We start from the raw sequence: 13,610 nt of genomic DNA, 5'->3' as shown, positions 1-13,610 counted from the left end.
CGATTACGAAAGTACTTCTGATGATATAATGCCAGGGTGACATTTTGTATTTACCACTTTATCAGAAAACAAGCCAAGATGATCATGACAGGCAACGTGGCACAGTGGGCTGAAGGGGCCTTGGAATGTAGCTGGGTCTGGGGTCAGAACCCTGGCTCTGACACTTCCCTAGCTGGTGGCCTAGGGCAACTTCCTATACTTTTCTCAGTCTGGATTTTCTCATCTCTAAAATGAATGACCAAACAACAGCCAGTGTACTTGAACTAACACTGATTATACCTTTGAGTGGAAGTGAGGAGGAAATGAAAGAAGATATCATTACCAGTGGCTTAGAGAGAGCCTGGCACACAGTACGTGCTCTACACAAGTGGTCGTTGGCACTATAATGACTAAATGAGCTTTAAAAAATGCCATCTTCAGGGATGATGAGAAAATATAAAATTCTTATATCCATAAAATCATTCTATGTAAAAATTATTTTAATAATAATAGATGAGTTGTGGATTGCTCTTATCCTGGAATATAATGAGCTGCTATAGAAACTAAAAAAGCACCTTCAGATTAAATAAACCTTATATGTACACATGTGGCTGCCGAATAGTCATATATCTCAGCAGTTCAAGTAAGAATACTACCCACCAGCCTATATCTGCTCTTTAATACATTTGTTCTGAAACCAAACTTGAAGCGCACGTGAGAGACAACATAATAAACATCCTCCGGGTTTCAAGCCATTAGTGTACAATTTCAGGCAATTTTTACCGCGGGTAGGGTTCATAGGCGTCTCCCTGGGGAGAGAACACTGACTCTAAGAAGAAAGGACGAAAAGCCACATTAGTCACTTTTCGAAAAGATGGAAGCTTTGATTCCTACATGTGATTTCTATGTAGATTTAAAAGCTAACCTGGCCTGTCGCCATCCTTTGCCCTACTTCCAATCTGCGAGCGGGCCTTTGGACGGTGGTCCTGAGGTCGGGTACATTTTGCCCTCTTCCCAGCAGGAAAGCTCTTATTTATTTTTTTTACCTTAGGCCTCGGTCTCTTGATTGACTTTAAGGTCCCAACAAACATCCACTTTATTATTGGAAGATATTTTAGGCTCTGCAGGTATTTTTCTTTAGAGCATGATTTAATAGCACTATTGGTCAGAGCTGACTTGTATCAAAAGAAATGCATGGAAAATGGTAGCACTGGACGGCTGTGAATTCTTGACTCTCTGAGGCTCTCTCTCTCTCTCTCTCTCAATCTCTCTTTCTTGGAGCAAGGGCAGGGGTGGTGGTGGTGGGGTGCGTAGCCTTCGATATAGTTTCTTGTGTTCGAGCAGCTTAGTAGCTATTTAGCAAACACCTGTTTAATTGTAATTTAAGATAAGGTTTGAAACTTGCCCCGAAAGCCTTGCAAACGGTAAAAAGGAATAGAAAGCTGTCAACCTTTCTGATACTGATTGAAAGAAGATACTTTTTCTTGTAATTTCAGTTGAAATAGCTAGTTTTCCAATTCTGCACGCCATGGATTTAATCAGCTAAGTCTAACAAGATTTTTTTTTTTCTGTTTTTTAGAGCAGTGATTCAGGCAGGGCAATTTTGTCCCCCAGGGGACATTTGGCAATGTCTGAAGACATTTTTCGTTGTCACACTGGGCGGGAGGCATAGTGGGTAAAAGCCAGGATGCTGCTAAACATCCCATAATGCACAGGACAGCCCCCATCACAGAGAATTATCTAGTCCAAAATATCAGTAGTGCTGAGGTTAAGCAGCCCTGTTCCAGAACAGAGGTTTCTAACCTTGGGTGCACATTAGAATCACCTGAAGACTTAAAAAAAAATTCAATGCCCAGGTGCTCTCCAGCCCAGATAAACAGAGTCATTGGGTAGGACAAGGCTATACAATTTGTCGGGTCCAGTACAAAATGAAAAAGTGGGGGCCTTTGTTGAAAAAGTGTTAAGGATGTTAAGGCAGTGACAACAGAGCATCAAACCAAGTGCAGCACCTTGTAAGTGTGGGGCTGAGTGTGAGCACACAGGTCCTACACACGTGTAGTTGACACTGTTCTGGAGGGTGACCTGGGCATTGATAGTTTTAAAAGCTCTACAAGTGGACCAAAGACTGACAGACACCTCACCAAAGAAGACAGACAGATGGCAAATAAGTATATGCAAAGATGTTCCACATCATATACTATAATAGTATCAGGGCGATGCCAAAAATACCCCAATAATTGAGATACCACTACATACCTATTAGAATGGCCGAAATCTAGAACACTGACAATACCAAATGCTGACAAGAATGTAGGGCAACAGGACATCTCATCCATTGCTGGTAGGAATGTAAAATGGCATAGCCCCTTTGGAAGGCAACTTGGTAGTTTCTTACAAAACTAAACATACCATATGATCTAGCATTTGCCCTGCTTGGTATTTACCCAAAGGAGGTGAAAATTTACATCCACACAAAAAACCTGCACATGGATGTTTATAGCAGCTTTATTCGTAATTACCAAAACTTGGAAGCAGCCAAGATACCTTTTGTAAGTGAATGGATAAATAAACCATGGTTTATCAGTGGAATAATATCTGTTCAATGAAATGTTACTCACAATATTCCAATGGAATATTATTCAGTGCTATAAAGAAATGAGATATCAAACTGAAAATACATGGAGGAAATTTAAATGCATAGTATTAAGTGAAAGAAGCCAATCTAAAAAGGCTACATACTCTATGATTCCAGCTAGGTAACCTTCTGGAAAAGGCAAAACTATGAAGACAGTAAAAAGATCATTGGTGACTGGGGTTGGGGGGGACGGAGGGTTGCACAGCAGGGCACAGAGGATTTTTAGGGTGGTGAAACTACTCTGTATAATACTATAATTGTGGATACGTGTCATTGTACCTTTGTCCAAACCCAGAGAATGTAAACACCAAGAGTGAACCCTAATGTAAACGATGGACTTTGGATGATAACGATATGTCAGTGTAGGTCCATCAGTTGTAACAAATCTACCACTCTGGTGATGGATACTGGTAATGTGGAGGCCATGCCTGTGTAGGGACAGGGGATACATGGAAATCTTTGTAAATACTTTCCACTTTGCCGTGAGCCTAAAGCTGCTTTAAAAGAATAAAGTCGCTTGAGAAAACAAAACTCTCCAGGTGATTTCAATGTGCAGCCAGTGTCAGGATCGCTGTTATTTAGTTTTTATTGCCTATCCTTCCTACAGCACTCAGTTTATGTCCGTGGTATTGGCCCATGTATAACTCCTCTTTGTATCGGACACAGAATCTCACAATCAATAGATGCTGAATGAACATGGCTGAATAAAACACTCTACTGTTATTCCTTATCATCTATTATGAAGCCTTATGTGTGGAGAGGTCATTCAGGCTTTCCAAACAGGCTTCAGCGTTCATGGTTTTGTTTGCTGTTCACATCAGTCATGTGGTTGCAGGGCAAGTGTTAGGACATTAGTCTGTGGATGAGGAAGCAGGCTCAGAGCAGGTAAGTGACTGGCCCAAGTCACACTCCTGTGAGTGGCAGGGCAAGGCCTCCAGCCAAGTCTCCTGGTTCCCAGGACAGGGCTGTTTTCCACGTGTTATGGGAACCTTCTCACTTTTACACCAGGTTTCTAAAGTATGGTGCACGTGCCCCTTGGTGGCATGTGGCGTGGAAGTCAGGGCACAAGGGGTGAACTTTAAAACAAAACACGTTTCCTTATTTATTTAATATGTATTAGAAAAAAATAGCATATCAAGTCCATAGTTTGTATTACTGCTGCAGAAAACGTTAGATTCAAATTGTAAAAGTGAGTTGATTTAAAGGAAAATATTAAGCAAATAACAGCAGAGGTGGTGCAAAGATATAACGAAGCTTTTGAATTACCTACTTAAATGACAGAACTATGAGAAACACTTTAAATCTTTGTAGTTTAAAATGAGGATACAGTGAAATAATATTGTGAAAGAGCTTTGTAATAGTAGGCAAAGCACTAAAATTGTTGGGGTTTTTGCACCCTCACTCCTTGAAATTTGCCCCCAGTGTATCCTACCAGACTGAGTCGTGGCCTGTTACTGGGCTCTGATTGGTACAGAATGCTTTACCATGGACCTCAAGTGACCATGCATGGTTGAAAGAAAAGAAAAATACGTAAAATGAAATCTGTAAGTCCCCTATTTCTGGCTTAGTTTTCCTTGTCATTATATATATATATATATCAAATTCTAAGATGAATTCCCAAATTGTCTGGAACAAACGATTAGGAACTTTATAATAATAATAAATCCATTCTCTCTAGGGCATATTCAAAGTACAGTCTTCACATTCATACAGTGAAAATCTTTGTATCCATTAAATGTGATGAAAGATATATATTCATTGGCATATAAGGACGTTAGTGTTAAATGCAGGGTTCAGAGGAGTAGGATAGAACATATTTATACGAGAAAGAGAAGGAAGCATTTCTGAGAGGATTGACCCTGGGTGATGGGATTGGGTTCATTTCTTTTGCTTTTAGCTTATCTGTCACTTCTCATTTTTTCTTTTTCTTTTTTTAAATTGAAGTATAGTTGATTTACAATGTTATGTTAGTTTCTGGTGTCATTTTTCTATGATGGACTAGATTTCAAACTCGGAATACTAGGTAAACTTTTAAGACACGCTTGTACACAAAATATACTAATTCTGCGAAAGTCAGACGCTACGTTCCCAGTGCTATCAGATGTGATTTGTATGTGTTGTGAGCTGCTGATTTCATGATTAACACATTGTAGCTGGAGCCAACAGTAGGAGGAAAGACAGATGAAGCTATGGATATAAAAGGACATTATAAAGTGTAAAGCCCTGTACGTTGAAAGGGATTTTGAGCTGGAACCAGGAGAGTGAAGGACAGGCTCTGAGTAATGGGGCCTCATTTGGTGCTGGTGGGCGGTGAGCCTGGGGGGGGTTGTCACCGTCACATTGAATTCCATCCCAGCTAGTGTTAGGGCCGCTCCAAGGAAGTGTTGGCTTTTCATAGAATCTACCTTGCCTTCCCTGGGTTTTGTAATGGCATTTTGGTGAAAATATCACAGAAGCATCTTTGATTTGTGGTTCGGGTGGGTATACCTGCTTCCTCACTCTCTCTCCTGGTTGTTTTTACAGAACCACATCTTACTTAATTCTCTGGCTGTGTTTTCAACAGCACAGTCTACTTTCTGGTTGTCAGAGGTTGTACATCCCCTGAGCTAGAAAGCTTTTTGAGAGGTGTTTCGTAAGTGGGATTCCCTTTTTTTTTCAGTTATTCTTTTTAAAGCTTTGAGCGATAGATAGAATATATGCATTCATGTTTGCATAATACACGGTTGGGAAGGTAACCATTCTCTGCTGACAGTATTGATTTCTGATGAGTGGGGAGGCCAGGAGACTTTATTTGTATATTTCAAGTATTGTTTAAAAATTATTTGCATATTACTCGTATTACCTATACTCTGTATACATAAAAATATATAAAGTAAAACAGGAAGCAAGTAGACTTGGATATTTCCATTTAGTCCCTGAAAAATCTCCACGTGTGTCTATATGTGCAAGTGGAAGGCATGCAGGGAAGTAGTAAAGGAAAAAGTAAGCTCCGATTTGAATTGCCTTGTCCAGATAGTGACACTCTGGTGGTGTGGTTGAGAATTGGAACACACTCACCTGTGAAAGTCTATCATCCTCTGAGGTGTCCTTATGCCACTGCAAATAGCCGACGTCACTGCGGGTCAGGACCCCACATAACGTTTCCTGAGACTTTCCTTTCTGATAGCCGTTAAAGACGTGTGGACTGGCTCTTCCAGTTAAAATCATGTTCAGAACTGCCTAGATGGCACATTTTACAAATATTTACATTTCAGGTAGCGATGACACAAGGACTTAGTTTCTTTTTTCTTTTAATCATCATAAAATGTATCATTTGTAGTGAAAAGAATGAAATCCCACAATATATAATTCTGGGAAAACGTATGTCATGAATGTTTGGTAGTGTTAAAACAGGAGTTTATTGATTTTTTTTTCTTGAGCCATGCCCCGTAACTCCCCATGGGACCTTCCTCCCTTCATATTTTTTTTAAACTTAGGTTTCCATAGTTGTGATTGAAGCTGCATGAAGCTAAGAAGTTTTCATGGTGCTTTTCTTTCAGTTATTAGGGACTCCTGGGCGGTCTTGTCAAGATATTGTCTAATGTTTCTAGAATCTCAGGGATGGCAGGCTCTCAGAGGTAAACTAGAAAGGACTGTAATGGAAAGTGGGAAGATAGAATCTGATAACAAACTCAGGGGAGCATCTTAGTTTTTCAAAGATAAGTTGATCACTCTTCACTTAAGGAGAGAATATGCTTAGTTGAAAGGAAAAAAAAAAAAAGGCCTAGGGCTTCCTTGGTGGTGCAGTGGTTGAGAGTCCGCCTGCCATGTAGGGGCTGCAGGTTCGTGCCCCGGTCCGGGAAGATCCCACATGCCACGGAGCGGCTGAGCCCGTGAGCCATGACCGCTGAGCCTGCGCGTCCGGAGCCTGTACTCCGCAACGGGAGAGGCCACAACAGTGAGAGGCCCGCGTACCGCCAAAAAAAAAAAAAGCCTAATTGAGGTGCTACAATAAAAAGGCAAAGTCTTCCAACCCACCTGCCTGCACAGGAAACCTCCAGCATTTGGTCGTAGCAGATGAGTGGTGGAGACGTCCAGGTCCTTCTGAAGCCTGCAGAGTGGGAGAAGCCATCAGCACTCACGGCCGGTTATGCTCCAGGGACATGCAGCCTCTCCTGCCTCCGCCCCCCCAACACAGAGCAGCAGTGACTTGGGCTTGCCTGGTCACTGTCCTTCCCATGTGCCTGGCACGTTTCCATCTGTCACTGGGAAAGCTTCTAGGACTGGGGCTGCAGAGGTGACGGGGCAAGCTCTGGATGCCGTTGGGGGAAGCCAGTGATAAGTGGTCAGGGAGGAGGACGAAGCGGCAGACCTCACACGTTAGAATCCCTGGGTGTGGGCTCCGTGTGGGTGCTGGGCTCTGTAGCAAAACTGTTTGCGCTGAGTGCCAAGGGACACTTGACTTAGGGCGGTGACACGTGACCCCTCCAGAGAGTGCTGGCCCAAGGCAGAGTTGACCAGACTGCTCAAGTGGAAACCACCAGCTGGGGAGTTAAGCCCATGTCTCGGCTGAAGCCTCTACTGTTTCACCAGGGCCAAGGGGTCAGGGTTCCACCCAGGACAGTATAATATCGAGGTGGAAAGTGGCTCGTGTTGTCGCCCGGAGGGAGATGCTGAGCTGTAGGAGCTGTATGTGTTCTTGAACGAACCTGTTCACAGGACTGGAAGGTCAAGCACTTCTGTGAATAAGACCTAAAGACGTGGGTCAAACATCAGATGTAATTCAGGGCAGTGTTTCCTAAATGATGGCATGAAGTTAGGTGGTATAGATATGAGCATTAAAAAAATTTACAGTAATGTGTTTAATACATTTTTTCTTTAGCACAGCAACTACGTGATTTAGAGGATATTAATGTTTAAGAAGAGGATGATATCTAAATGTCTGTTGATTTTGAATTTTTTCTTTTTTTTTTGGCCGTGCCACACAGCATGCAGGGTCTTAGTTCCCTGACCAGGGATTGAAACCGTGCCTCCCCTGCAGTGGAAGCACAGAGTCTTAACCACTGGACCACCAGGGAAGTCCCAAGTGTGTGTTGATTTAAGGACATTGTTAAGCAAATAATAATATAGATCATAAAAGTATGATATGCAAAAGACAAGTTTTCAGGAACTGCTTCAAGGCTTGAAATTCTTCCTTTCTGGGGGCCCTCTGTTTCTCTCTCTCTGACTCTCAAAAGCTTACCCTTTTCTCAGGGTCCAGAAGAAAGTCTGTTTCTTCCCAGAAGCCTTCCTTGGCCACCTTATCTGTTGGGGCCCCTCCCTCCTCTGGAATCCCTTAAGATTCATTGTCTCTGTACTTCATTTGGCACGTTAAGTACCACCTGGGACTGCTCAGCCTCTCTGTGTACCCCTGGTTTTTCCCAAATTGGAACCTGCAAGGAGGTCAGGGCCATATTCTCTTTTATTGGTATTTCCCACAGTGCCAAGAACAGGGCTTTGCATTTCATAGGGACAAAATAAATATTTGTGGGTATATATTTTATCGTACACAGAAATCATAAAATATTTTCATTTATGAAAACTGTACAAATAAGCCTGAGTGGTATCTGCCAATATTTATAACCACAAGAAAAAGGAACCTACTACTGTGCTAGAAAAGTAGATTCAGACTTTTCTGATGACATCCACTCTCCCACGAATATGGCCAAACTGACTACAGAAAAGGATGAATCAACAGAAGAGTGTCCACTAGAAAAAAATTGCACTCATGTCTCCAATAAGGCATGAAAATATTTTCCAACACAAGAGAGCATTGTTTATGTGACCCCAGAGCTATAGGAAATACCTGTGCAAATATTTGTAGACTTTACCTTTCAAATGTCCTGGAGAAGATCAGACTGTAAAGAAACAAGATGACACCATGGCTTCCTTCTCCTTTGAACTATTTGAAAAACAAAGGAAAAACACGTTTGCATAAACACAATACATCTCTGTGTATCTGTGGACATGAATTCAAGGATTTACACCTGAGAGATTTTTTTCTAGCTGCCGAAAGGACCATGGGAGCTCTCTCTGCTTCTCTAGGTCACCTCAACCCTCAGATGCATCCTCTTTCCTTGCTTCAGGCGTGCCAATGGCACCATCATTCTCTTGGTTTTCAACCCATCTTTCCTCCACTTCTATCATGTGATTCTCTTCGAATCATGGCTAAGACATAGTGTATACTTCCTCTCCATTTTCCAGCGTCTATCCTAGCTCAGTTCCTCAGAGCTGCTCTGGCTGGCCCTTATCCAGCCTCCCTCCATCAGTGCATCCTTCCTCATCATCCTGTTAAACTCAGGGGGAGCAGAGAAGCGTTCTAGAAATAGCTTTGGACTTATACAAACCTGAGTTCAAAACCAGTTCTACTATATTAACTCCAGCTTCTTTAAGTTTCAATCTCATCTGCAAATGTAGATAAAAAGACCCTTTTCCTAGGATTGTTGCAAAAGTTAAATGAAATAATGCACAGGACCTACCGTAGTTCTTAGAACATGCTAGAACCACAGCAAAATTACTGTCTGTCCCTCTCTAAGGCACTTCTCCCTGTCTCTTTTCCTGGCCAGGTTACTCTTCTGCTCCGAACTTCCCAAAGGTGCCCTGTGAGCTCCAGGATAAAAATCCATCCTCATTCAGGGCCTCTCACTGGTTGGCCTTATCTTAGCTTTGTGTCAATACTCTACCTGCAGAAAAGAAGCTCCTTGGCTGGCTTTCAAGGTGCCCAGGGTTAAAGCCTCTTCTTTAAAGGCATTATAGCAGGAAGCCTTCTGCTAAAATGCATGCACTTTTCCTTTTGTGGATTAATTTGTCCCCTTCACTATCTATGCCCTTTCAGGGGCTGGATCTTCAGGCAGGAGAAGAAATTTCAGTGCCCACAGAAGCCAGATGGGAACCCAAATGGGTGTACGCCAGGACGTGAGGGAAACGGGGAGAGGTGGGGCCCGAGGCAAGGGACAGCACTTGTGTGTCAGTTTCCTGTTGCTGCCTTAACAGACGACCACAGACGTGTTGGCTTAAAACCACAGGAATCCATCATCTCACAGTTCTGGAGGTTAGACGTCCAGCCCTGGTGTCACTGGACTCCATTCAAACTACTGGTTGGCCTGTGCTCCTTCTGGAGGCTATGATGTCTCCTAGCCTTTTCCAGCTTCTAGAAGCTGTCCTTATTCCTTGGTTCATGACTCCACATCACATAGCCTCTTCTCCTCTGCTTCCCTCATCACATCCCTTTTTCTGAATCTCCTGCCATCCTCTTTCTCTTATAAAACCCTTAGGATTCATTGGGTCCCTCAGAAAAATTCAGAATAATCTCCCGATCTGAGATCTTGAACTTAACCACATCTGCAGAGTCCTTTTTACCAGTTAGGTAACATCATTCAGTCTATCACAACTTGTCTAATGGGAGTCACTGCTCCCTTTATCAGCTGATTGAAGACATGCTAGAATACAGGCCTAGTGCTGTCAGAGTTTCTGATTTTGGGTGGGAGTGGGGAGGACCTAAACATTTAGTTTTTGTGTGTGTTTTTTTTTGCTGTTGGTTTTTTTTTTTTTTTTTTGCTGCTCTGTGCAGATTGAGGGGCGGCTTCACCTTAGTTCCCCGACCGAGGATTGAACCTGTGCCCTCAGCAGCGAAAGTGAGGAGTCCTAACCACTGGACCACCAGGGAATGCCTGAACATTTAGGTTTTTACGTGGAATTTTCTGATTATTTTTGAAGTTCACCAAGCCGAGTTTTTAAAAATACAACACCATATGAGCTAATGCTGCAGATCCTATGTAATAGATGTATTAGTTTCCTAGACCTACCCTACAAATGGCCAGAAATTTGAATGGCTTGAAACAGTAGGAATTTATTGTTTCACAGTTCTGAAAGCTAGAAGTCTGAAATCAAGGTGTCAGAGGCGGGCCATGCTCTCTCTGAAGGCCTTAGGGGAGGATCCTTCCTTGTATCTTCCTAGCTTCCGGTGGCTGCTGGCAGTCCTTGGTGTCCTTGGTTTGGGACAGTCTGCCTTCATTATCACATGGCATTCTCCCTGCATGTGTCGGTGTCTATGACCAAATTTCTGTCTCCTTATAAAGATACCAGTCATTGTATTAAGGCCCACTCTAATCCAGCATGACCTGATCTTAACATGATTACATCTGCAAAGAAACTCTTTCCAAATCAGAACACATTCACAGGTACTGGGGGTTAGGGCTTAAACATATCCCTTTTCTGGGGAGAGGGGAGATGCAATTCAACCCATAATAACAATAGGCCTGCTGCCCACATGTAACCCTCAGACCTCTAGCTTGTGATCTCTGCCTGAAGACAGGGCACAGAACTGCTTCATCTTGATAGTGAATGGTGTTTGGTAAAGGTCTGGATGGGGACTGATCACACATGCAGCCCCGGTTAGGGAGTGCCCTTCAGAGGAGTATCTATGCATCCAGATGCCCCCTCACTCAGGAAATGGTGCCAACCCTTTCCCCGCATGGCTATGGTAATGGTCAGCTTGGGTCCACTTGACACCACTCTTGTGCAAAGCCCACCTGCACCATGCAGTCTGATTCTGTTTCCTTTCATTACTTATTCCAGCTCAACTCTTAGTCTTTTTTTTAAATTAATTTTTATTAATTAAACATTAGTTTAAAAATTAAGTAGAGTTGATTTACAATGTTGTGTTAGTTTCTGCTTTACAGCAAAGTGAATCAGTTATACATATACATATATACCCTCTTTTTAAGATTCTTTTCCCATATAGGTCATTACAGAGTGTTGAGTTCCCTGTGCTGTACAGTAGGTCCCCATTATCAACTCTCAGTCCTTGAGGGGGAAAACCTATGTATAGCTCTAGCTCTAATCATCTTATTCTCAACTCTGGCTACACTTAAGAAGCCCTTGCAGATGTGAAAGACTTTCTTATTGAATCAGACTCTCCCAGGTCTGAGTTGAAGAGATGGAAGACAGAGAGGAAAGGGTTTGCCTCTGTTTGTTGGCAGAGTCATTTCTTACATGGTTCCTCTCCGTGTAGCCCCATTAAACATCTCCCTCTACCACAAAAAGTCCCTAAGCAGGCTTCTAGCTTAACATTTCATGTCAGGTATTTAAAATCTATCATATAGCTTCCATTAGTTTCATATTGCTGCTGTAACAAATTACCATACATTTAGTAGCTTAAATAATACAGGTTTATTATCTTAACAGTTCTAGAGGTTAGAAGACTGAAATGGGTCTTACTGGCCTAAAATCAAGATGTTAGCAGCCCTGCGTTCTTTCTGGAGGCTCTAGGGGAGAATCTGTTTCCTTGCCCTTTCCAGGTTCTAGCAGCCCTGCCCACGTTCCTTGGTTCATGGCCCCCACCTTTGACCTTCGATGCCAGCAACAGTGGGTGGTACTCTTTTCACATCACATCAGTCTTCCCCTGTCTTACGCCTTCCTCATCCACATTTAAAGTCCCTTGAGATTACACTGGGCCCACCCGGATAATCCAGGGTAATCTCCCTATTTTAGAGTCATCTGATTAACGAGCTTAATTCCTCTTTACCATGTAATGAAACATTCACAGGTTCTAGGGGGTAGGGTATGGACATCTTTCAGGGGACCATTCTTCTGCCTACCACATAGACCCAAGAGAGGGTGGGGGAGGACGGTCTGGGGTAACTAGTTTAAGCAAGACCATGTAGCTAGTGTGTGACTGAGAACTCATGCCCAAGTTTTCTGTCCCTATGACCTTTGAAAGGAATGGGGTTGTGAGTTTCATGAATCAAATTTTCCCTTTCCATACAAGCCACATTTATATGGCTTCATGGTTACTCTAATTTTCCTCTGCTACATTGTAAGGTTCTGATTCTTTAGAAAATCAACTTTCATTTCTTTATCCACAGAGGAAACTTAAAAAAGCACCTTCCTGGGGCTTCCCTGGTGGCGCAGTGGTTGAGAGTCCGCCTGCCGATGCAGAGGACACGAGTTCGTGCCCTGGTCCGGGAAGATCCCACGTGCCGCGGAGCGGCTGGGCCCGTGAGCCATGGCCGCTGAGCCTGCGCGTCCGGAGCCTGTGCTCCGCAATGGGAGCGGCCACAACAGTGAGAGGCCCGCGTACCGCAAAAGGAAAAAAAAAAAAAAAAAAGCACCTTCCGTTTTCCACCATCCCTATCCCCTACTTTGTGTCCTTCCCACACAGGAGGTGGGGGAGATTCATTGCAGGGGAGGGCATTGTGTGGAAGGTGCTGATAGAAGACGTGAAAGGGGGCCACCTTTTTCAGACTGGCAGTCATTTTTCTGAGCCAATGTGAATGGCCGTTTTGGCAATTTAGACTACCATTTTTGTGTTTTATCCCTTAGATGAGGCAAGGCTGCTCTAACATTTTCTCTTCCCATAAAAGCAATCTTATTGTATATGCCCTCTATAGTATTATTCTCTGCGTTTGATTAGCCAAGGAGAAAGAGGCATTTGTGAGTGGGCCTGTGTGTGATCTGGCCTCTTTCTAGATTGTGGGGAGGGAGAGACAGGTTTCTCTTTCCCTCATTCTGCCCTCTCTTAGTCCTCAAAATGACCTGCTTTTCTTAACAAGCATCATTAGAAATACACTTTATAAAAGGAAGAAGATTCCTGTACGATCAGTTCAACATAAAGGAATTATCTCAGCCCTTAAATACTTACACACTGTACGTGATCATAGATGAATTTCTCCGTGGCTTCTTTCTCTAAAAGTTCAAACAGCTGGAGCTATAAATCAGAAATAGAAGATAAAAATGAAAAGGAAGATGAAAGTTATAGCTAGAAGATGTCAACTCACTGTTAGTACCTCAAGGGAGTTCTTTGTTTCATTGCAAAATCACATGGCTAGAAACTGACATATACACAAGGCCCTGTAAAACATACATGGTAAGATTGGGTGGCCACCGGCCTCACTTTTACATTCCTCAGTTTTAAACCAATATGGTGTCTTGAGCAGGAAAACTGTAAACAGATTTTTTCCCTAATAGGTAGAATTCA

At 42.9% G+C, this 13,610-nt stretch overlaps 1 protein-coding gene across 1 annotated transcript in view; it reads right to left on the bottom strand.

The window, feature by feature from the left end:
* Positions 1–13,610, bottom strand: part of MINDY4B (MINDY family member 4B) — a 40,583-nt gene that overhangs the window by 12,164 nt on the left and 14,809 nt on the right. The window contains exons 7-10 of the mRNA XM_067739787.1: positions 13,275–13,340; positions 8,464–8,534; positions 6,632–6,704; positions 5,672–5,833 (exon numbers count right to left, since the gene is read on the bottom strand). Coding sequence (XP_067595888.1) covers positions 5,672–5,833; positions 6,632–6,704; positions 8,464–8,534; positions 13,275–13,340 — 372 coding nt within the window. The remainder of the gene's footprint in view (positions 1–5,671; positions 5,834–6,631; positions 6,705–8,463; positions 8,535–13,274; positions 13,341–13,610) is intronic.

This window comes from Pseudorca crassidens, chromosome 5 (assembly GCF_039906515.1).
Source record: "Pseudorca crassidens isolate mPseCra1 chromosome 5, mPseCra1.hap1, whole genome shotgun sequence".
NCBI lineage: Eukaryota > Metazoa > Chordata > Mammalia > Artiodactyla > Delphinidae > Pseudorca > Pseudorca crassidens.
This window is presented reverse-complemented; position numbering and strand designations above follow the sequence as displayed.